This window comes from Molothrus aeneus, chromosome 27, assembly GCF_037042795.1.
Source record: "Molothrus aeneus isolate 106 chromosome 27, BPBGC_Maene_1.0, whole genome shotgun sequence".
NCBI lineage: Eukaryota > Metazoa > Chordata > Aves > Passeriformes > Icteridae > Molothrus > Molothrus aeneus.
This window is the reverse complement of record NC_089672.1, coordinates 4,518,341-4,542,838: the sequence shown is the minus strand read 5'-3', so window position 1 is coordinate 4,542,838 and position 24,498 is coordinate 4,518,341. Positions and strand designations below refer to the sequence as shown.

General features: G+C 52.6%; 1 protein-coding gene across 1 annotated transcript in view; it reads right to left on the bottom strand.

Moving 5' to 3' along the window:
- PTPRS (protein tyrosine phosphatase receptor type S) overlaps nucleotides 1–24,498 on the bottom strand; it is a 165,674-nt gene that overhangs the window by 80,893 nt on the left and 60,283 nt on the right. Inside the window, exons 2-4 of the mRNA XM_066566510.1 lie at nucleotides 22,515–22,682; nucleotides 1,921–2,066; nucleotides 459–600 (exon numbers count right to left, since the gene is read on the bottom strand). Of these exons, the coding sequence (XP_066422607.1) occupies nucleotides 459–600; nucleotides 1,921–2,066; nucleotides 22,515–22,602 (376 nt within the window). The 5' untranslated portion in view covers nucleotides 22,603–22,682. The remainder of the gene's footprint in view (nucleotides 1–458; nucleotides 601–1,920; nucleotides 2,067–22,514; nucleotides 22,683–24,498) is intronic.

Genomic DNA, 24,498 nt, shown 5'->3' with positions numbered 1-24,498 from the left:
CTCAACCAAACCCAACCCAACAAACCCAACCAAACCCAACAAATCCAATCCAACAAACCCAACCAAACCCAACAAACCAAACCCAACCAAACCAAACAAACCAAATCCAACAAACCCAACCCAACAAACCCGACCAAACTCAACCCAACAAACCCGACCAAACCCAACCCAACAAACCCAACCAAACCCAACCCAACAAACCCGACCAAACCCAACAAACCCAACCCAACAACAAACTCAACCAAACCCAACCAAATGAACCCAACAAACCCAACCAAACCCAACAAACTCAACCCAACAAACCCAACCAAACCAAACAAACTCAACCAAACCAAACCAAACCCAACCAACTCAACCAAACCCAACCAAACCCAACCAACCCTCCAAACCCAGGAGGATTTTGTACCTCAGCCATGGGTTTTTGAGAGCCTTCCCAGCCAGCTGAGGCAGGTTCTTACCTCGGAGCACGGTGAGCTTGGCGTGGACAGTGACCTCCCCATGGGGGTTCTGAGCAACACACTCATAAATGTTCTCATCCCGGGGGGTCCTCAGGGGCTGGATCCTCAGGACAGCTCCTGCACTCTCATCAAACTCTATGGTCTGGGGACAGAGAGACACACATCATCAGTGCCCTGGGCTGCTGCTTCTGAGAGACACCACCCACACACACACACACACACACACCTGTCACAGACATCTTTCATGAAAAATCCTTTCTTTAGGAACTTTTTCTTCCTGAAAAGCTGAGAGGCCTCAGGAACAAAATGTAAGCATTGATTATCTGCTGCTGTGGAATGCAACAGGTGGATCTTTGATTGGTCTCATGTGGTTGTTTCTAATTAATGGCCAATCACAGCCCAGCTGGCTCAGACAGAGAGCCTGAGCCACAAACCTTTGTCATCATTCTTTGCTATTCTATTCTTAGCCAGCCTCCTGATGAAATCCTTTCTTCTATTCTTTTAGTATAGTTTTAATGTAATATATATCATAAAATAATAAATCAAGCCTTCTGAAGCACGGAGCCAGATCCTCGTCTCTTCCCTCATCCTGAAACCCCTGCGAACACCATCACACACACATCATCAATGTCCTGGGGTGCTGCTTCTCAGAGACACCACACACACACCCCCAGTGCAGAGCCTCAGCTCCCCACACTCAGCCTGGCTCTCCCCACAGCTCCAGGTGACAGAGCTGCCACAGCCAAGCCCTGCCAGTGACCACTGACCCACCAAACCCCCAGGGTGCATCTGTAAGGCTCTGAAAGAACAAGCCGTGGTGATGGGCTGGGTGTTCAGAGCACAACTGGGGTGAAGGAGGATGACACAGACCAAAGGAAAACAAAATAAAAATGGAGCCCTGCCTTGTTCCTCCATCTGCAGGGGCAGCTGACAGCACAAAGCTCCTCTGAGCACACAGCTGCCTGGCAGGGCTGAGTCCCACAGCAAATTCCACAGGATGACCTCCCAGTCCTTGCTCCTCTGCTCTCATTTCTATCTAAACAATGCCAATTGCTTGGGTCTGGATGCCAACAACTGCAGTGTTTACTCCAGACTGTCCCAGGGTTGAAATGCTGAGCCACAGATGGGTATGAAAGGTACATTCACAGAGCTGAAGTACCACCAGCTTAGCTGGGGTTTCTTAGGAAAGCAGGAAGTTATATTATATCCCAGGAAGGGGAAAAACCCAACAAAACAAAATAAAAATCTTCAATAACGTAATTGAGCCAAGTACTCTGTTGCTTTGGAACAAACCCAGCTGTTGACATGGCCAAGAGCCTGCATTTCTCTCCTCCTGCTGTTAAAACCCCTCCCCTTCCAAATTCCCCTTTATTATCAGGTCTAGGGGGGCCAAAGAGGAGCAGGGGCTGCTTTGTGTCAGTCTCTCTTCCCAGTGACATCAGATTTCAAGGGCATCTCTTACCTCAAACCTCTGAGAGTTCACTTTCTTCCCTTTCTTGTTCCAGGTGACCCTTGGCTTTGGGTCTCCAGTGGCTTGGCACACGAAGGAGGCCACCCCTCCTGACACACCAATTTGGTCCACAGGCTTTTTAATGAACACAGGGGGACCTTGGGGACAAAAAAGGAAACATCAGCAGCGGCACTCACAAAGACAAACTCCAACAAACACGGTTTGTAATTAATAGTAATGTTGTTGTGGCTATTCTTAATGATCCCAGTTGAAATTAAACCTCTTGGCCTTTTTCAGAGCAGCCTTTACCTCCACTCTACATATGAAGTAGCCCCAGCAGAAAATGATGAAGGGCCTGATCCTTCAAAGAGATTTCAACGTTGCAAAACCTCTTTTACTCCTGAAAAGTGGGCTTTTAAATTGTTTGGTACAGGGGAAATTGCCCTTGCAAAAGCCATCTAATGAGCATCACCAGCAGCTGGTGGAGCTGAAAACAACACTTAGAAACAGTGAACTGCACTTCCCAGCCCCTTGGAGATGGCCAAAACACCAAGAACAGGGGAGATTTACAGGAGCAAAGCCAGGGAAGGGGAGAAGGTGGGAGAAGGACCCTGAAACAGATGGAGCAGGAGTTGGCACACAGAGATCCTGAGGACAATGGTGTCACAAAGAGGCTGAGGCCAGTGGCTTTAGGATGTGAAACCCCTTTGGTTGTGGCACCTCTGCTTCCACCTGCAAGTCCTTCCTGTGGCCCTCACGGGTCCATTGTGATGGGGCACAGAGCTGGGATCAGGTCAGAACCACCAGGGCAGCCGCCAAAGGCAGGAGCAGAGCCCAGCCTGCCCTTCCCCTCTGCCCAGCACGAGACTCCCAGGGGATTCCTGCTGCTCCAGGAGGGAGCCAGGGTCCCCTCCAACCTCCCCTGAGCCAGCAGCAGGGCAGCAATGCCTCAACACACTCAGGCAAAGAACAACACCTGAGCACCTCTCCCTCAGCCCCTCCCTGGTCCCATCATCATCCCCCTGCCTTCAGAGCAGCCCTGCAGGGATGGCAGAGCCTGGGATGGGCTCTCTGAGGTGCTCACCAGAGGAAGCCAAGGCCAGCAGGATTTGTGCAGGGCCCACATTGCCCCCACCCTCTGGGAACCCTCCTTCCGTGCTCTAACCTGTTTCCCTTGAACGGTTTCCTCTCATCTAGTTAGTTTAAAATTTATTGAAATATTTAAATCACAAGGCCAACAGCTGTCTTCAAATAAAATCACTCAGATCATAAAGCTGCCGTCTGTTTTCTTGAGAAGAGCAGAGCATGTGACTCTGAACTGTGTGTATTTATCTGCTCATACTCAGGGGGCTATAAAAGAAGATGCAAACAGCCTCCCCCATGGGGGCAAAAGGGAGCTGGGGAGAAATCTCCAGGGTCTTTTAGGGGTCAAAAGACAAAAGGAAACCTTCTCCCCTTCCCTGCCTGCCGTGGCCAGCAGTATATAAATAAAAGGCACTGAGCAAGCTCATGTGATGCAATCAAGCATTTGTTTCCATGCTGGAGGTAAATACAATTTGCTGGAGCTGTTTACGTCCCACCGAACGCTGTGTGTACAAAGCAGTGCATTTATAAATATCCAAATCTATATTTAGAGGTCAGAGCCTTCTTTGCAATGTTACAGCTAAAGGTTATCAGGCAGGTCCCACTGGAGGAACTGGCACTGGGGGATCTGTCTTGCATCTGAGAAAGGTAAAACCCAAACTCTGCTCCAGGCTAAGATATAAATGCTCCCTCTGCCCCTGACTTCCTTCCTGCCCTCACCTCCGCTCGATATCTGAAGGGTTTGCAGAAGTCAATTCTGAAGGTACAGCTAAAAACATCCAGGGCTTTTAAGAACACTTTATTGATGCAAGTTCATTTCCTAAAAATAAAAGCCCCTAATAAACCTTAATGTCACGTATGCATTTAAATGGGTGCAGGCTGCCTGATGAGAGCTGAGACGAGGAGAAAAACAAGGTTCTATTTCCGTCCTGAGAAAGGGACAGCGCTCCAAAAAAACCACTGAATTTGGAGTCATGGCTCAGCATCCCTTTGTGGGGTCCTGTGCTGCCTCAGGGTGGGGTGATTGGGGCTGAGCTGTCTGTGCATGGGGCTTTTCCTGAGCTCCTGCAACTCCCAGCTGCCTACAAGGAGCCAAACAAAAAAAAATCCCCACCACCCAACCCACTAGATTTTACTGGTCACTTGGAAAATGGGTGAGAATCAGAGCTGAACTGTTGATTTGAAAATTGCCCTTGGATGGAGAGATCCCTCCTGGTTCCTGTGCCCTGGGACAGAGAGAAATCCCTCCTGGTTCCTGTGGATAGATCCCTCCTGGTTCCTGTGCCCTTGGATAGAGAGGGATCCCTCCTGGTTTCTGTGCCCTAGGACAGACAGAAAACCCTCCTGGCAGCTCCACCAGCACACAGGAACAGAGAGATTCCTCCTGGTTCCTGTGCCCTTGGATAGAGAGAGATCCCTCCTGGTTCCTGTGGATAGAGAGAGATCCCTCCTGGTTCCTGTGCCCTGGGCTCTGCAGGAACAGAGAGAGAGATTCCTCCTGGTTCCTGTGGATAGAGAGAGATTCCTCCTGGTTCCTGTGCCCTTGGACAGAGAGAAATCCCTCCTGGCAGCTCCACCAACACACAGGAACAGAGAGATCCCTCCTGGTTCCTGTGCCCTTGGATAGAGAGGGATCCCTCCTGGTTCCTGTGGATAGAGAGAGATCCCTCCTGGTTCCTGTGGATAGAGAGAGATCCCTCCTTGTTCCTGTGCCCTGGGCTCTGCAGGAACAGAGAGAGAGATCCCTCCTGGTTCCTGTGGAGAGAGAGATTCCTCCTGGTTCCTGTGCCCTTGGATAGAGAGGGATCCCTCCTGGTTTCTGTGCCCTAGGACAGACAGAAAACCCTCCTGGCAGCTCCACCAGCACACAGGAACAGAGAGATTCCTCCTGGTTCCTGTGGAGAGAGAGAGATCCCTCCTTGTTCCTGTGGATAGAGAGGGATCCCTCCTTGTTCTTGTGCCCTGGGATAGAGAGAGATCCCCCCTGGTTCCTGTGGATAGAGAGAGATCCTTCCTGATTCCTGTGCCCTGGATTCCATAGGGACAGAGGGAGATCCCTCTTGGTTCCTGTGCCCTTGGACAGAGAGAAATCCCCCCTGGTTCCTGTGCCCTGTGCTCCACAGGATTTTGGGGCTCAGGTGAGAAGGGTGGGGGTCTCCTCCTCCCCCAGCCCACGGGGCAGGGCTGCTGCACACCCAGGCAGCTCCTCACCAAACACAAAGATGCTGCTGCCTCCTCTCCCCTCTCCTCCTTCCCCCTTCCACGCGACACCAAAGCAGGAAAAGTTACTGGAACACAGTCGTGTAAAAAAAGCAGCCAACATCTCCCTGTAAGGATGACACAAGAGGCTGAGAGCTCTGCAGCAGGGAGGCTGGAGGGGTGTAGGAGTGGGGAGAAGGAGGGGACAGCTCAGCCTTTACACCCAGAGTCCCTCAGGAAGGGCTGCCACGCTGGATGGGCGGTGATGGACGAGCAGCGAGGGAGACAGCCCAGCCACCATATGCCTGTCTGAAACATCAAAAAACAGAGACAGGGAGAGGGATGGGGAACCCAGAGGTGCTTTGAGGGGTGGGAGACAGGCAGGAGAACAAATGAGCTTCACATATCTGAGCTGACAGCTGATGGCAGCAGGGGGAGAAGAAGAAGGAGCCAGTTATGGATGGGCACCATGTCCCTGCCCTGCCCTCCCCAGGCCTGGACAGAGCTGGCTGCTCTCCTGCAGCACCAGGGGGGGGTTGTGGAGAGAGCCTGGGCAGGAATTGAGGCTCCCTGACACACCACAGGACAGGAGCAGCTCTGGGCTGCTCCCTCCTGAGCTCCACCTGAGCAGCTCTGGGGGGGACATGTCCCTGTCGCACACATCTTTTATGGAAAATCCTTTCCTTAGGATTTTTTCCTCCTGAGAAGCTGAGAGGCCTCAGGAACAAAATGTAACCAATGGTTATCTGCTGCTGTGGAATGCAACAGGTGCATCTGGGATTGGCCTCATGTGGTTGTTTCTAATTAATGGCCAATCACAGCCCAGCTGGCTCAGACTCTCTGTCCGAGCCACAAGCCTTTGTTATCATTCTTTCCTATTCTATTCTTAGCCAGCCTCCTGATGAAATCCTTTCTTCTATTCTTTTAGTATAGTTTTAATGTAATATATATCATAAAATAATAAATCAGCCTTCTGAAACATGGAGTCAGATCCTCGTCTCCTCCCTCATCCTCAGACCCCTGTGAACACTGTCCCATGTCCCCTTCCACTCTGTCTCCTCCTGGCCCCACAGGTGCCAAGAACAGCCTGGAGGATGTCCCTGGCCCCAGTGTGGGTGCCACTGTCCCTCTGCAGAGGCGCCTCAGCATCCCCCTGACCCCATTCCAGCTCTGTCCCCCCACCTCCAGCCCCACAGCAGGGACCTGGTGCTGGCTGCAGGTGACAAAATTCACCTGTGTGCTTCACAAACCCCCTGCCAGCCCCAGGAGAGCCCCTCACAATGGGCTGCCAAGAAAGGCAAACCCTCTTGTTTTCCAGCTGGCCTCAGCACAGAGCAGCAGGAGCCCGCCTGAAAGGGCCCCTCGCCCACAGCAGCAGCAATCCAGGGAGACAAAGGAAAGGCAGCCACAAAACACCTATTTTAGAGGGTTTTTTTCCCCCATTTTTGGAGCCTGCTGGCAGCTCTGTGGAAGCCCACACTCCCGTCCTGCTGACCCACACAGAGCTGCAGCTCCTCCCTGGCCAGTGACCAAAGCTCATCATCCCACTGGGGATGGGGCAGGCTCTGCCCTGGCCCCCAGAGTGCCCCAGAGCTGCAGCTGCAGCAGGGGCACAGCAGGGAGGGCATTTTCGAGCTGCCCTGCCCACCAGCACAGACCTCCTGGTGCTCATCACTCCTGTTCCACCTCCAGCAAATCATCCATGTGCTCATCCTTCCCCTCCACCCCATCACTCCTCCACCTCCAGTGGTCTGAGCCCCACATTCCCCATGGAGAACCCACTTGGGAGGGTGTCCATGCTGCAGGAGAGGCAGAGAAAGCTTCCATCCTTGCCCAAAATCAAAAGGAAATTCACCATTTTGTGCACACACACAGATGTGCAGCTCCACGTCTGAGAGCAAAGGTAAAACATGAGACCACGGAGCCACTCATGGCTGAGGTTATTTTGCTTTTAGTTGCACAACCCAGCGAGCTGCCCTGGGCTGCAGCCCCTGCCCACCAGCACAGCCCTCCTGGTGCTCATCACTCCTGTTCCACCTGCAGCAAAGGAGAGGCAGAGACAGCTTCTATCCACACCCAAAATCACTCAGCAGGAGGAAATTCGACCCCATGGTCTGAGCCCCAAATCCCCCATGGAGAACCCACTTGGGAGGGTGTCCATGCTGCAGGAGAGGCAGAGGCAGCTTCCATCCTTGCCCAAAATCAGAAGGAAATTCACCCTTTTGTGCACACACACACAGACACTTGCTCAGTGCAGCTCCACCTCTGCGAGCAAAGGTAAAAGATGAGACCACGGAGCCACTCATGGCTGAGGTTATTTTGCTTTCAGTTGCACAACCCAGCGAGCTGCCCTGGGCTCCAGACTGCTCCCATAATTGGGATTCTGGCTCTGGTGCAAGCCCAGCTGACCTTGGGCTCGCCCTTGCTGCACCCCCAGCTGTCCCACGAGGCAGGGAGGTGACAGCCCTCATCCCTCACACCTGTCTGTCTGTCTGTCCTGCTCCAGACACCGCACGCAGCTCGGAGCAGGGCACGGACCTGCTCCACTCTCAGCACCCCGGGCGGCACCGAGCACAGCTGCAGCCTTGGAAGGCAGAGAGGAAAACAAAACAACCACAAAAACCTGGCCAGAGAGAGCTCAGAGACCTTCCCCAGGAGGTGCTTCTTGGGGGAAGAAGATAAAAACTGAAATTCTTCTGGAATTTCCCAATGACCAAGCCGTGTCAGCTGGAATGAGACATCTCTCCCTGTTATTTCTCACCTCCTGCTAATTTCCAGAGCAACCTGGAGCAAATTTGATGTCATTCCCACTGCCATGCACAGCAATAAACCCCCCCCCCCCTTCTCCTCCTCTTCCTCCTCCGTCTTCCCTTTGGTTTCTGGGCTGGAGCTTTCTGCTGCTCTAATGGAACTCCATCTCCCTTTTCCACCACTGCTCCCAGCTGGAGAATGAGCCCAAGACGCTCCACAACCCCAGCCCTGGGCAGCTGTGCTTTGAATTCCTGTCCAGGAAGGTGGGACTGGGGTCCAGGAAGGTGGGATTGGGGTCCAGGAAGGTGGGATTGGGGTCCAGCCATGCTCCCAGGGTTTCTCTGCTGCTCCCTGGGTTTCTTTGCTGCTTCCAAGGTTTTCCTGCTGCTCCCTGGGTTTTTCTCCTTCTCCCAGGGTTTCTCTGCTGCTACCCCCAAGGTTTTCCTGCTGTTCCCAGGGTTTCTCTGCTGCTGCCCCCAAGGTTTTCCTGCTGTCCCAGGGATCAGTTTTACACAGAGCTGCTGCTGTGCTCTGCCTGTACATGGAGATCCCTGCCCTGGACTCCATGAGGAGCAGCTCTGTCACCCCAGGGGACAGGGAGATAAAATGGGGAGCAGAAAGCAGGAAGGATGGGAGAACCAGTGGGAATGAGAAGACATCAGCAGGGGAAATGGCACAGAATGGGATTGCCTGGGGCTGATTCCTGGGCCAGGAGTTGGACCCTGATGATCCTCATGGGCCCCTTCCAAGTCAGGAGAACTGGAGCAGGCTGGAGAGGAGGGAGGCGCTCTCAGAGCAAGGAAGTGAGGATGAGATGGAGGAGACAAACCACAGAGCAGATGAAAACAGGAGAGAGCAGCCAAATTTGAGACAGATGGAGAGTGGGGAGCAGGGATGGGCTGTTTGGAATGGGGCTGTGCTCCACAGCAGCAGCGGGGGAGCTGCACACAGGGCTACAGGAACACAGCTCCAGAATTCACAATTTCCCTTCAGGACAACCAGAATTCACAATTTTCCTTCAGGACAAGTGAGAAAGCTCCAGAATTCACAATTTCCCTTCAGGACAACCAGAATTCACATTTTTCCTTCAGGACAACCAGAATTCACATTTTTTCTTCAGGACAACCAGAATTCACATTTTTCCTTCAGGACAACTGAGAAAGCTCCAGAACTCACATTTTTATGGATGCACTCCACAGGACTGAGGACACCCCTTGGAGGGGTCCTGCAGACACTCTGAACCTCACAAAACCCAGGGCTTTACTGACAGATTTTTTGCACTTTTTCTTTCTGAGGGCCGTTTCTCGGCGCCTCGCAAATAAAATTAAAATGAGGGTTTTCTGACAGAACAAACAAACAGGGAGTGAATTATATTCCATTTCCCTGTCAATAACTTCTCCCCAACCCGGTCTTATCATCATAAAAAGTCCATTAGGCAGTAATTGGGGAGGCAGGGGAGGGCAGGGCTGGCCCAGGGAACAGGAGCACGCCTGCTCCCCAACTGGCCCTTTCTGGGAAGGCAGACAGGATAATTATAGGCTTCAGATGGAGACTTCCTCTTACTGTCAGCAGCTCTTGGCTCCCTTCAGGGAGATGGGACTGGCAAGGTTGGGCAGAGGAGGGTAAAAAAAGACTGAGGATGTGTTTTTTTTTAGAAGTGAAATGCTTGCACCTGGCTGTTCCCCTGCTGCTGAGCCACCAAAGCCCTCACCTGCCTTGGAAAAGCTGGGTTGCCACAGGACGCAGCCTGTTCCCCTGTGGGCAGGGGGAATGTCACTTGGAGGATTCCTTTCCTCCCCTCCGCTTTCCTGCAAGGCCCCAGAGGAGGAAGGACCAGCAGTGAAGGATGGCACCAGCACAGGAGTTAACACACACACAGAATGGGTGAGGAAGATGAAGGACTCGTTTAGTTCACCTTCACTGCACAAGCCCAACAGCTCCAACCCCTGTGCCAGCTCCCCGCTCTCCCCCTGGCTGGCCTGAGGCAGCACATGCCAAGCTGTTCTCACATGAGGATGGTAATCTGGGGCTCTGGCACATCCACACAAGCTCCTGTCTGCAGTGCACTGGGATCCAGACCTTTGGGAGCCTGCAGCACTGAGGCAGGAGGAGACTGAGGCTACCAAAAATGTGCTCCTAGTTCTGACATGCAAGGTGAGAAAACCCACATTATCCTGCCTGCTGGAGGGGAAGCATAATCCTTGCTCCTGCTCTGTTGGAACTGCTGGTTTTCAGGGCTGGGGCTGTTCCTTATCACCTGGGAGCAGCAGCTGGGATGGAGTCATCCTGCTCTGCCAGGACTCCTCCAGGCTACCCCTGCACATCCCCGTGCATGGAAAGGATCCACCTCTCTCCATGGCAAACAGGATGAGCCCCAGCTCCAGTGAGGGGCACCTTGATACAGCCCAGGAGAGCATTCCTCCAGCTGGGATTCATGCTGAGGGTGAGGGCACGTGTAGCGATACACAGGGGATGGAAACTGCTGGGTGGGACAGGACGGGGAGCTGTGTGGCCATCCCACAAAGCTCCTCCTCCCATGCCTCAGTTTCCCCACCTCCCTTCCCTCACCCATCCCACTGGGAGCACAGCAGGTGCCCCAGCTGCTGATCTCTGCTCCCACCAGCCAAGGAGCAGCCAGGTGGGAGTGCAGGCGGAGCTCTGGCCAGGATCCTCCTTCACCTGCTGGCACGACCAGGAGAAAGCTGCTGCTGCTGGTGGTGAGCGGGAGCTGAAGGAGATGAGCACTGCTGAAATGGAGGATGGCAGCCTGGGATTCACAGAATTCACAGAATCACCGGGTTGGAAGAGACCCTAAAGGTCATTGAGTCCAACCCAGCTCCCACAGCTCAACTGAGCCCTGGCACCCAGTGCCACATCCAGGCTTTGTTAAACACACCTGGAGATGGTGACTCCACCACCTCCCTGATCCCTGGGAATTCCCAAAATTCCCCCAAATTCACAGAATTACTGGGTTGGAAGAGACCCCAGAGGTCATCAGCTCCAACCCAGCCCCAACACCTCAACTGAGCCCTGGCACCCAGTGCCACATCCAGGCTTTGTTAAACACACCCAGGGATGGGGACTCCATCACCTTCCTGAGCAGAACATTCCAGAACTTCATCACTCTTTCTGTAGAAAACTTTTTCCCAATATCCAGCCTATATTTCCCTTGATGAGGAAGCTCCAGCAAGCACAAGAGCGTGGCCAGCCAGGACCCTGGGGGTACCCGGGTGCTGTCCATCAGCATCTCATCCCAGATCTGTCCACACATCCCATAACAAGGCACAACAGCCCAGAGCAGAGCCAGAGACCCAAGGAGCTGTCCTGGCAATTAATGAGGGCCCCTTGTCCATCAATGACAGCGATCCCAGGTTGTTAGCAAGCAGCAGCTTGAGGCAGGGGGCTCTGCCTGCCCTTGCCATATCGCTCAGACAGCTTCTCCTCCGGCCATGTCATTGAGATTGGCATCCTGCAGCAGCCTGATTCACCACCCACCTAGAAAGGACCCAGCTGAAAAGGATTTGGCTCTTTGCTCAACCTCCACTGCTCTGATTGAGTCACTAAAGAACCTCAGTCCACAGGGGATACCAGAACATGAAAAAAACATTTCCTACAGGAGGAGCCGGCAAGGAGCAAAAGCTAAAGGAGCCCAGAGCCAGCTCCCAGGGGGCAATGGCATCTCAATCCAGCCCAGCCGTGGTCCTGTGCCACTGCAAAGTGACAGCAGAGTCAGCAGCGAGGGCAAAACAAACTGCTACAAGCTCCTGCAGCTCGGGGTCCTGCCAAGGATGAGGTCTGGGAGATCAGCCCTGGTCAGTGAGAGCACCCAGAGCTCTGCACCTGCAAACACCAGGGAAATCCTGGGGCTTGGAAACCCTGGGGTTTGGAAATGCTGCCCTGCACCTGCAAACAGCCAGGGAAATCCTGGGTTTTGGAAATCCTGGGTTTTGGAAATCCTGGGTTTTGGAAATCCTGCCCTGCACCTGTAAACACCAGGAAAATCCTGGGTTTTGGAAATCCTGGGGTTTGAAAATCCTGGGGTTTGGAAATGCTGCCCTGCACCTGCAAACAGCCAGGGAAATCCTGGGTTTTGGAAATCTTGGGTTTTGGAAATCCTGCCCTGTACCTGCAAACAGCCAGGGAAATCCTGGGTTTTGGAAATCTTGGGTTTTGGAAATCCTGTGTTTGGAATTCCTGCCCTGTACCTGCAAGCAGCCAGGGAAATCCTGGGTTTTGAAAATACTGGGTTTTGGAATCCTGGGGTTTGGAATTCCTGGGGTTTGGATTTCCTGCCCTGTACCTGCAAACAGCCAGGGAAATCCTGGGGTTGGAAATCCTGGCTTTTGAAAATCCTGGGTTTGGAATTCCTGCCCTGTACCTGCAAACAGCCAGGGAAATCCTGGGGTTGGAAATCCTGCCCTGCACCTGTAAACACCAGGAAAATCCTGGGTTTTGGAATTCCTGGGTTTTGGAATTCCTGCTCCGCACCTGCGGCTCTGCAGGGCTCATGCACAAGAGGGTGAGCCCAGCCAAGATGGGGCAGCCCACAGAGGCATGTGGGGATCTTCTGGGCACGAAAGGCACACCAGGCAAATAAAATATGTCTGATAAAGCTCTGCTCTCTCGCTCTGTAAATAAAAGCTGTATTACTTCCACTTACTGCTCCTTTCCTTCAGGCAAGAGAAGGAGTCTGCAGGAACAGGGTGAGGTGCAATTCCTAGAGCCCAGAACTTGGGGTATCATTACACCATTCCTGTCCAACCTCTGGTGAGAGACTCCAGCCCTTATTTTCCATGGAACAAAAGAAGATTCTGGATATACAAGCTTGGAATACCTGGGTCTAAACAGTCCTGTGAGCCTGCACTGCTTATTGAAACTGGGATGTCGAGGAGCTTGGGACAGGAGATCTCAAAAATGAGAAACCAAGACCTGATAAAGCCATGACTAAAGGATGAGCACAACCTCCAACAGTGGTGAACTTGGACTCTTACCACACAAGTCATTACAATTGCTGCCTCTGAACCACACCACTCATCATTCAGAGCTGCAGTGGGAACATCAACCGAAAAGAATCCAAAAAAATGAGATTTCAACAACGGTGCTGAGAAAGAACTGACGGCAGTGGGAATGTGATGGATTCAGCTTTGGGACACCACAGACCCAATGAGCCAGGAAAACAGTGCAAGATGTGAATGAGAGAGAAATGGAAACGTGGAAAAGCAGCAGCAAGGCCTTAAATTCTTCTATCAAAGACAGCAATTGAGGAAGGTGAGCTTTTCTGGGGGAGGACAGCTCCTGTTCATGTTTGACACTGTCAAGGGATGGCGTGTCCTGCAGCCCTCCCAGGCACCAGGAAGAAGATCCCTCTCCCTTTCATTGCCTCAAGGGGCAGCTACTGGAATTAATCACAATTAGCAGATCCTGGAAGAAAAGGGGTGTATCACAGTACTGATAGAGAAAAAAACCCACAAACGGCCTCAAAAGCAAGCAGATGCTCCCCAAACAGACAGATAAAGGGAAATGAGAGCTGGAGGATCTTCCTGGCTCCCTGGGAGATCACTGGAGCCAGTCTCAAGGTGATCTTCAAGAGCTGAACTGAAAAAAAAAAAAACCTTACACCATCTTTTCACAAATTCATCCAAACAAATCAAAGTCCAGGCTAAAGATTTGTATGATCTGTCGGCACTCCTAGCAGCACGCTCAGACTAATTTATAAATAAATCCATGGATTCCAACGGAGGTGAGGGAGGATGAGGACACAGTCAAATTAATTTGACTTTATTAATTAAAAAAACCACCAAGTTTCATCACCCCACCACTCTTTAGAGGTTGTGTGAGAGTGGGGGGAGCTATGCTCATTAATTATGCAGAAAATGCAAAACTATCATCCTCTGAATGAGTTTAAAATAAGGAGAAACCCTTTCAGAATGGGGAGAAATTACTCCCCAAGGCAGCTGAAATTTCTCTTGCAACTTCAAAGGACAATAAATTATTCAAATCACTCGCGCCACTCGCACGCTCCCTCACTCTCTCCCCTTCTCAATTTTATGCTCCTGAGTCAATTAAAGATTTGGAGGACTTGGAGAAACTTTGTAGAATGCTAAACCAGTTGCAGCTCCTTCTATTTCTTTTTTTTTTAAATTTTTTTTTCTTCTTTAAAGCTGTGCTTTTCCTCTCGGCCTCAAAAGGAAACAGAAATGACTCCGTGCGCTGCAGATGAAACGAGCGGCGCTGGTTCCGCCCCGCTCATGGAGCGTTTCATGTCTGCACCCACCAGGATGGGACATGCTCAGGGCTCTGTGTGCATGATTCTGGGAAAACAGGTCAGCCCAGAGCCCCTCCTGTCAATGCCTGAAATCATTCACCCCAATATCCCCTGTCAAAGTCAAAGCAGCAGACAGCCAAAACATATTCATGCTGCTCTCTGCTCGGGTCTGGGGTCGCTGCCACATCCCGCAGCTCTCTCTGTCCCTGGGATCTGCTGCCAAACCCCACAGGGGCTGCAGGAGGAGAGCCCAGGCTGCTGGAACCTAATCTGGGGCTCATCAGAGCCCCCCAAACCACTCAGGGGCTGCTGGAACCAAACCTGGGGCTCATCAGAGCCCCCCAAACCACTCAGGGGCTGCTGGAACCAAACCTGGGGCTCATCAGAGCCTCCCATGCTGCTCAGGGGCTGCTGGAACCAAACCTGGGGCTCATCAGAAACCCACAGGGATGCTCCGGGGCTGCAGGAGGGGAGTCCAGGCTACTGGAACCAAACCTGGGGCTCATCAGAGCTCCATAGGGCTGCTCAGGGGCTGCAGGAGGAGAGCCCAGGCTGCTGGAACCAAACCTGGGGCTCATCACACTGGACAACACAGCGAGGGAAGCCCTTGCTCAAAAAAGCCAATGGAGGCAAGGCAAAGGAGCACTGGGAAGGTGCAGTCCCAGAGTGAGGATGCTCCCCACTCCCTGGCCTGCAGCCTGTACCCTGGTTACCTCCTTGCACACAGCAGATGGTGTAAAACGTGACTGTTTTCGTGAACTTTAACAATCCCCCCCAAAAATTAAAGGCAGCTGCAGCGCAGAGAACATCACAGCTTTCTAAGGTGGGAACTGGGACCAATTATGTTGCAAGAGAACATCCTTGACTGGAGGGGAAGAGTGGCTGGGAGTAAATAAAACTGTTCTTGGGAGATTGTGTCTCACAGGCCAGCTCGAGCCCAGATTCCATCCCACGCATGGAGGAATGACATTCCTCTGGTCGGGCGTCCTTGAAAAACACTCTGCCTGCCTTCTAAGAATAATACTGGGCTTGCCAGGCCACAAAAAGGGAGGAATCCCTCACAGATTCCCTTCAGTGACCCAGGAGATTTGTGCTGAGTTGGTCTCGAGAAGACACAAGCACAGAGAGAGGGGAAAAGCCAACGTGAGCCAGGAGAGGCTCCGGAATGATCCCATCCTTCCTGGCAGCAAGGGCAAAAGTGCTGGTGTGGAAAGGACAACCAAGGGGAAGAGTCATAAAGAAAGAAGTCTTGGCTCCTTAGCAAAGCCTGACACAGAGGAACAGCCCCAGTTTTGGCATCCAGGTACGAAGACAGACATTTCCTCCACCCCAATCCTCTGCAGGTGACATTTTCACACAAGCCACTTGTTTACACAACAAACAGATGCTCTTTTCCCCTAACTTAACCATCTAATGAAGCTGAGCAGAAAGAGCCTCTGGCTGGGAAAAGATCCTTCAGCAGGAGACACCCATGGCTGGGTCCCAAACACCGTGGCTGCTGCTGTCCCCAGGTGCTCCTCAGCAGAGATTAATCTAATGAGCATTCCCAGCATGGGGCACAGCTGAGACCTGGCAAGTGACAGCCCCCTCTGCCCCCAAGGAAGCTCTTTCAACACATGATTTATTTCCTCTCTGGATCCTACAGGAGACACAAACTTTCCAATTTGAGTTATCTTGAAAAAAAAAGAAAGAAAGGAGAAAAAAAGAAAAGAAAAGATACATCACTTGATCCAGTCAGGCAAGGTTTAATTTAATCAGGCACTTAAACAAGGTGACACAGAGGCTTAATTCAGTGTCCTTGAGTGAGACAACAACCAGTCCAGAACCCTCAGCAAGATCACAGCTGGCACATGGGGAAGGCAGCAATGGGAAGGGAAGGGAAGGGAAGGGAAGGGAAGGGAAGGGAAGGGAAGGGCAGTGCACCACAAGGACAGGGAGATGCTCCCTGCCTGCAGAGGCAGCTGGGGCAGGAGGAACAGGAGCAGCAGGTGGATCTGGGCAGGGGAGCAGTGATCTCTGCCTGTCCAGGATTCAGCTGCTGTCTCCTCTCTCAGACTCCACTCACTGCAGGGACAATGTGCAAACTCCACCACGCTCCAACCGACCACAAAACCTCCTGTATGCTCCCACCTTAAATTCATAAATTCTGCTCTCCCAAGGGGGAAAAGCTTTTCTGCAGCATCTCCCTGGCTCCTCGGCCCTGTGCAGGTTCCCTGTCCTTCTGAGGGCCCACAACAATCAGGGTCTGTGCCCCAGCCTGTGGGACAGCTCAGCCTCAGCCCCTGGGACACCTCCCCTCCCTTGGGACAGCTCTGCTGGGCTCTCCTGGATCCACCTCCAACACTTCCAACTGGAGCAGCTTCCCCACCATGCAGGGATCTCCTTCCCACTGATGTCAGCTCAATGTGTCTACCAAGCCCTGAGATGGAGCCTCCTGGATTTCTGCTCCCATCTCACCTGGCAGCAGCAGATCCGAGCCTGGGCCTGCAGAGCTGAAAGCTGTGAGCTGTGCAGGAGGGGCTCATCCTGCTGGGAGGGGCTGCTCAGGACAGCAGGCAGATACACCTGGAAGGGGTGGGACCTGCATCCCAGTGAGCCAAGCTGTGCTGCCAGCCACTGTGGGAAGCCAGGACATCCCTCTGCCTGTCCAGGACCCCTTGTCACACACATCTTTTATGAAAAATCAATTCCTTAGGAGTTTTCCTCCTGAGAAGCTGAGAGGCCTCAGGAACAAAATGCAAACAATGGTTATCTGCTGCTGTGGAATGCAACAGGTGGGTCTGTGATTGGGCTCATGTGGTTGTTTCTAATTAATGGCCAATCACAGCTCAGCTGGCTCAGACACAGAGCCCGAGCCACAAACCTTTGTTATCATTCTTTGCTATTCTATTCTTAGCCAGCCTTCTGATGAAATCCTTTCTTCTATCCTTTTAGTATAGTTTTAATGTAATATATATCATAAAATAATAAATCAAGCTTTCTGAAACATGGAGTCAGATCCTCGTCTCTTCCCTCATCCTGAAACCCCTGTGAACACGGTCACAACCCCTGCCAGGGGCTCAGAGACCCTGGCACAGAGCCCAAAATGCCCCTGTGGGTTTGATTATGACCCATGGAGCAAATTACCAACCTTGTATGAAGATCAGCAAGCCACAACAGTTTAGGTAGAATAACAGTGAAGTTATCACGGGGTGGAAAAGTAGATTTTGGGGTTTTTGGAATGGGGGTTCAGGGGGCAAGATGGAGGGAACTGGGTGTGTCCAGCCTTTCTCCTTCTTCTTCTTGGCCTCCATCTTCTGCTGTGATGGTGGCACTTTGGGATTGGTTTAGAGTAGAAGCTCAGTGTCTAACACAGGTGATGGGTATTGGGAAGGGGTTGTAAACATTGTATATGTAGTATTTAGTATAAAGACATAACCCTGCCCTGGGGGCAGGCAGAGTGCCTGGAACTGTCCTGCTGGATGGACCTGGGCAGGGCCAGAGAAAATTTTTTATAGATAAGATACAATCAACAACTCTGAGACCAAAAACTGAAGAGCCCTGACTCATTCTTTAAGTCCCCAGGCTGGGAAAAGAGACTTTGAACAATCTCGGGGTCACAGCGACCCAGAAAGGCCCCAAAAAGCCACCAGCTGCTGCCCCTGGTGGCACAGAGCACAGCCCTTCCATGCCACACACCCTCAACAAGGCACCAGCTCCCCAAACACAGCCTGAACGTGGACCTGGAGGGGCCCCAGGGCCATCCCATCACAGCTTTTCCATCACCCCTGTGAGCCCCACGTGCTGCAAACCTGGCTGCTGCCTCTGCTGGGTGCCCACAGAGCCCCCCTCACATGCACCTCCCATGAATTACTGTGTTCTGCAAATTAATGATGGAGCAAGGGCAATTAAAAGGGAAGAAAGCCAGGGTAATGCATCATAAAAGGGGCTTTATTCTTTTATTTTGTCAATTGCAATTTAGATTTAATTATTTATGGTAATACTTCAGAGTGTGCTAGTAAGGCTTCTATACAGTGATTTATAAAAGGAAGGAAATGTAAGTAATAAGTAATGTTCCCTGCCCTTAAATCTTTGCTGGGGTGGAGAGAGCCATGCACCAGCCTTCAGTGTATGCAAAGTGCCAATTAGCAAAGTGCTATTGTAAAACACAAAGGTTTAATCAATGGGAAAAATCCACTTGAAAACAGCGAGCGTGCTGATTCCGGTCAGAAAAATGGCCACATTTCCATGCAGTAAATGGCTTTTAATGTGCAGCTGAGGAGCACTTGGAGGGGGCACGTGGTTCCTTTGGGTGGCACAGGGACCTGAGCACTGCCATGGGCCAAAAGCAGCTGTGCCCTGCACACCTGGGCAGGAGCAGCTCCTGCCCAGCCACACGAGGGACACACACAATGAGAGGTTTTGGGGTGCTCAGTTATCCTGCACACACACAATGAGAGGTTTTGGGGTGCTCAGTTATTCTGCACACACACAATGAGAGGTTTTGGGGTGCTCAGTTATTCTGCACACACACAATGAGAGGTTTTAGGGTTCTCACTCATTCTGCACACACACAGATTAGGAGGTTTTAGGGTGCTCAGTTATTCTGCACACACACAATGAGAGGTTTTAGGGTGCTCACTCCTTCTGCACACACACAATGAGAGGTTTTAGGGTTCTCACTCATTCTGCACACACACAATGAGAGGTTTTAGGGTTCTCACTCATTCTGCACACACACAGATTAGGAGGTTTTAGGGTGCTCAGTTATTCTGCACACACACAATGAGAGGTTTTAGGGTTCTCACTCATTCTGCACACACAGATTAGGAGGTTTTAGGGTGCTCACTCCTGCACACACACAATGAGAGGTTTTAGGGTTCTCAGTTATTCTGCACACACAATGAGAGGTTTTAGGGTGCTCACTCATTCTGCACACACACAATGAGAGGTTTTAGGGTTCTCACTCATTCTGCACACACAGATTAGGAGGTTTTAGGGTGCTCACTCCTGCACACACACAATGAGAGGTTTTAGGGTGCTCAGTTATTCTGCACACACACAATGAGAGGTTTTAGGGTGCTCAGTTATTCTGCACACACACAATGAGAGGTTTTAGGGTGCTCACTCCTTCTGCACACACACAATGAGAGGTTTTAGGGTTCTCACTCATTCTGCACACACACAATGAGAGGTTTTAGGGTGCTCACCACAGAAGCTTTATGGCTCTGGGTGGGTGAACAGGGAACAGCAAGGCTTGGTGCTGTGCCTGGGTCCATCAGCAATTTGGGAGCTATTCCTCTCCCCAGACTCATCTCCAGGCCTCATCTGTCTCTGCTGCCTGGTTTCTCACAGCTTCAAGGGGCACATTTAACTGTGCAGCTCCTGGGGAGGCCTCCCCCAATTTCCTGCAGCCATGCCAATTCATGGTACTCACACAAACAGCAGAACCCTCAAGAAAAGGGTAACACTTTCCATTTAATGATACCACTGAAAATAATCATGGAATCGGTAATTTCCAGTTCCATGGCTGCCTTTGACCATATGGAAGAAACAAAGAAAATGTCCATATTGAAGCAAAGAGAAAAGAGAAGGAACATGCCTGTGTCACACCTTTCAATTATTGTTCTCTTCAGCTTCCCAAGGAGGAACAGCGGGCAGAAAGTAGTGTGGTGCTTTGGATTTTTAATTTAAATGGCAGTTTCCTTTAAATAGAATGCTCCTGCCACAGAAAGGTTTAAATCACTGACTGAGATCAATTAGGCTCGGAAAGAAGGGAAGTATTTTAATGGTCCTTTGATTGCAGAGGCCACAGCTCCTCCAGAGCTGCACTGGGGGAGTCCCAGCTCAGCCCAGGCTCTGCTCTGGGATCTGCTTCCTGCCAAGCTGGGAGGTGATGCCCTCCAAAATCCACAATCCCAGGGGTTTCCCATCTCTCTTCCCAGCACAGGGAGGGCGCCAGCACCGTGTGCCTGGGGGCTGCAGGGCCCGGGGTGAATCAGGGCAGAAATGGGGTCAGTGCTGTGGCCAAATGGAAGCTGGCCAAGGGATTACAGGAATGTGACAGAGCCCGGGGCCATCTGATGGGAGGGGACATTGTCAGAGCAGGGACAGCTCCTCTCACAGGCTCTGCAGCTGTGGCAGACAAAGCTGTTTGCTGTTTGGGGAGCAGCACAGACCAGCCTGGCTGAAATGGGATCGCCCAGGAGCCCCTCCAAGGGCAGGAGCCATCATCAGCTCACTGCCCACTCATCCTCAGCTCCAGAGAGACTCACACAGCTGGTACCAGGCAGCACCCCCAGGGCACAGGGCAGGGAGGTGCTGCAGGTCAAGAGGAGACACAACATCTGGCCCAACATCTGCACAGCAAGCAGGTAAGAGCAGCCAGCCCCATCCCAGCAACCTGCAAACTTCCTGCATGGACATCTGTGAGCAGCCAGAGGGAAAACAGCACAAACCCTCACAGTTCAGGATCCAAGGACACTGCAGAACTACAGGAGGGAGAAACTTGGCTGCAAGCAGCAAGGTGTCTGCAGAGCAGTGCCAGATTTCAGCAGGGCTCAGGCCACACCACCGGTGCATTCTGTGTCTGGCCAGCACCAACCCTTCCTGAGGGCACAGTTCCCCCAGAAGGGCTCTGGAGAAGTCAGGCAGCACGAGGGATCTGCCAGCTCTGCTGGAATCTCCGAGCAAACCTCACCCCAAAGAGGAGGGACAGCCAAGATGTTTGTTCCTTCCCAGGAAAATGAAAACCACGAGAGAACTGGCGTCACTCAGCCATGGTTTGGAGAGGCCTTGATGCTGCCATGTCCCTGTCAGCACTGAGCACACAGGACTCCTGTGCACTCAAAATTCAAATGGACCCCAATTTTCACAGGCACTCGGGTATCAGTGGGGGCTCTCCTGACACAGAGAGGCTGTAGAGCTGCAGAACACCTGAGCTCTCCATCCACGCCTGCAGAGCTGCAGTTTGCTTTGCAAACTGATTTTGCCAGGTGTGGTTACAGGAAACCAGTGGCAAAGAACAAGACCCTGGAGCCCTGACTCCAGATTTCCACTGATTCCCCACTCCTGACTCCACTGCACCAAGAGCCAGGAGTGGAGATTCCCAGTGCCCACTTTCACCACAAAGCCAACAGAGCCACCCTGAGCCCACAGAGCAGCACCCACTGACTCTGGGTGCTCATAAAGACCCTGCAGAGCCTCAGCTCCAACACCAACATAGGACAAATCCCTGGATAAACCCTGGGGCAAAAGGCTCGTGGCAGCTCCCTGCCACGCTCTGCAGTGCTGCTGCCACTCCAGACAGCTCAGCTGAAGCTGTGGGTCTCTTTCTGGACACCATCTGAGGTGCAGACTGACCCCCAGCCAACACTTCACCCCAGCATGAACCTCCCAGAGCCCAGCTCACCCGCCAGGCTCACGAAACGAAAGAAGAATAAAATACAACTTTATCTTTCTGCACGTGAGTGCTCCTCCCTGCAAAGAGGGATTAAGCACGAACCCAGCAAAACTCAGAGAGAGGCAAGGGCAAAACACATCCCCACTTGTCTGCTGCAGAGAGGATGGAAAGCACCCTTCCAAAAACATCTCCCAGCAACAAAAGGTCGCGGATCCATTCAATCCCTGTCATCCTAATAAACCCTGATAACCAAGTGATTACGTGAAAAGCTGTCAAGGGCTCTGCTGACCAGAGCAGCCCTCTCACCAGCTTCAAGCAGCTTTGCTGGGGAGGAAAAAAAAACCCTCATAATTCAATCAGCTTGGAAAAGTCTATTCCCCACTGATCCCAAGCGATCAGCCTTCATGTCGAAGGAACATTACACTCAAGTTGCTGAAGATTTTCACTTCTTTTTTTTTTTTTTTTTTTTTTCCCTTCCCCTTTTCATTTTTTAAAGCAGGAATTGAAAGGCAGCATAGATAAAAACTGTGTTGAACTGGAACTGGTTCACTCAGGGGAAGGAGAAACATAATGCTCTTTCTTGAAATGCTGTTTGGAATCCAGCCCCAGAAAGTAACCTGACAACAGTCACCAGTGTCTGACAGATGCTGAAAGGCAGGAGCAGGAGGGGACAATATGGGTAAGATGGGGTTGGGAGAAGGTGGGGGAAGGCTCTCAGGCAGCTTTCCCCCTTCTCTCCAGCTCTTTGGCAGCCTTGGGGGCAACCTGGAACTCAAAGCAGGCTGTGAGGACCCAGCTGCCCTGCGTCCCTCCGAGGTGGGGCTGGGAACAATGGGAAGGCACCGGTGGAGAGTTCAGGATGCTGGGAGATGCAACACTGCATCCTCAGCTATTGAGAGGGGTGAGGAAAGGAGCAGAGTCACTCACTCTCAGCAAGGCAGTCCATCAGCAGCACGGAGAGGACGTTCACGAGGGAGAGCAGCGAAGACATTCCAGGGCTGGGAAGGATCCTCATCCTCTGCAAAGGCCCTGGGCCCCAGCCGGGAAGGCTCCGGCTCAGCGGCAACTGCGGCGTCTCCCCAGCCTGGTCAGCACCTGTGGGGCACAAAGGGACAGCTCTGAGGGCAGGGGCTGGGCAGGGGCTGGGCAGGGGCTGGGCAGAGCCCGAGTGGCCACGGCAGCGCACGGTCCCTGCAGGGACAGGGGCACCTTCCCTACCCCAGGGTGGCACTGAGGGGTGGCACTGGGCACCCACCCGGCTCCATGGGGTGAGCCCGGCTCCATCAGAGGCTCCAGCTCCATGGGGTGAGCCCAACTCCATGATGGGAGCCCAGTTCCATGGGGTGAGCCCAGCTCTATGGGGTGAGCCCAGCTCCACAAGATGAGCCCAGCCCCATGGACCAGCTCCATGGGGTGAACCCAGCTCTATGGGCAGAGCCCAGCTCCATCAGGAGCTCCAGCTCCATGGGGTGAACCCAGCTCTATGGGCAGAGCCCAGCTCCATCAGGGGCTCTAGCTCCATGGGATGAGCCCAGCTCCATGGGTTAAGCCCAGCTCTCTGGGTTGAGCCCAGCTCTATGGGCAGAGCCCAGCTCCACAAGATGAGCCCAGCTCCACAGGGTGAGCCCAGCCCCATGGACCAGCTCCATGGGTTAAGCCCAGCTCCACGGGGTGAGCCCAGCTCCATGGGTTAAGCCCAGCTCCATGGGCAGAATCCAGCCCATGTCTGGAGTTTAACCCATCAGGTTCTCTCCCTCCCCAGCACAGGACCCAAGGACCCTCTGAAAGGGAGATTTTTCCACGAAAGCGCAGGGCGAGGAAGCAAAGCTGAAACCTCACACATGAAAAACCCAGCAAGGAAAGCAACAAATGCCCCCCATGAGAGATGCTCCTGCCCAGACAGGCCGTGCTCCCCCAGCACAGCAGCCCTGACCCCGAGCCAGGTGTCACTGGGGGTGTCCCAGAGCCCCTCTTGCACAGGAAACACACACTGGGAAGGCTCCAGCAAGGCTGGGCTTGCAGCAGCCACTCTGCATGTCTGAGAGCCCCTCCACCACTCAGTGCCTCAGTTTCCCCACTTGCACCACACAGAGGTGGAAGAGAGGCGAGCCACACAAAACTGGAGGAGAGAATACCTGGAGCAGGGGCTGCCACAGCTGATCCTGGTGGATCGAGCCCATGCAGCCTCCACAGGAGGTGAGGGAGATTTTCTCCTGCCCGGTTCTGCCCTGGACGTGGCAGAACGTGGCAGCAGGACAGAAGCAGCAGATCAGCAGGGCTGTGGCAGGGCAGATCCAGCTCAGCACCAGCCTGCTGCCCTCGCCCTGCCAGCACATTTCCATGGAGACAAACTGCTGCCTCCAAAGGGAGCTCCCTGCTCACAGCTTTATCCTGATCCCCGTGCAAAGCTGGAGTGGCATTAAGGCAGCTGTGTGTTCTCAGCCCTGTGTGTCAACACTGGGAAACGCTTCCCTCAGTCACACAGGTGGGATCTGCCCCAGAAGGGCTGAAAATAGAGTGGAAGCTGCAGCCACAACCTCCTCCCGGGGTCGGCAGCTCAGAGGTTTCCACCAGGCAGGCTCTGAGCACGGGATAATGGCCAGAGCTGGGCAAGGATCTCTCAGATCTGACAGATTCCTTCCCGCTATCGTTCCTCCAATTAGAAATCAAACCCGGGGTTTATCACCTTTTGGAGGAAAGCCAGGTAGGAGATATTGTACAATGATCAAAGGCTTTGAGAGGACTAAGGGGATAGTGAGGCTGTTTAAGCTTTCTGACACACATCAGGGTGGGAGACTGTCGGGACAGGCAGTGTGAAGGGGCATTTTCATCTTTTTCTGTCCCATTAACTCTCCAAGGCTGAACTGTGCAGAATTAAAAGAAAAGCCAGGATAAACAAGACGTCCCCATA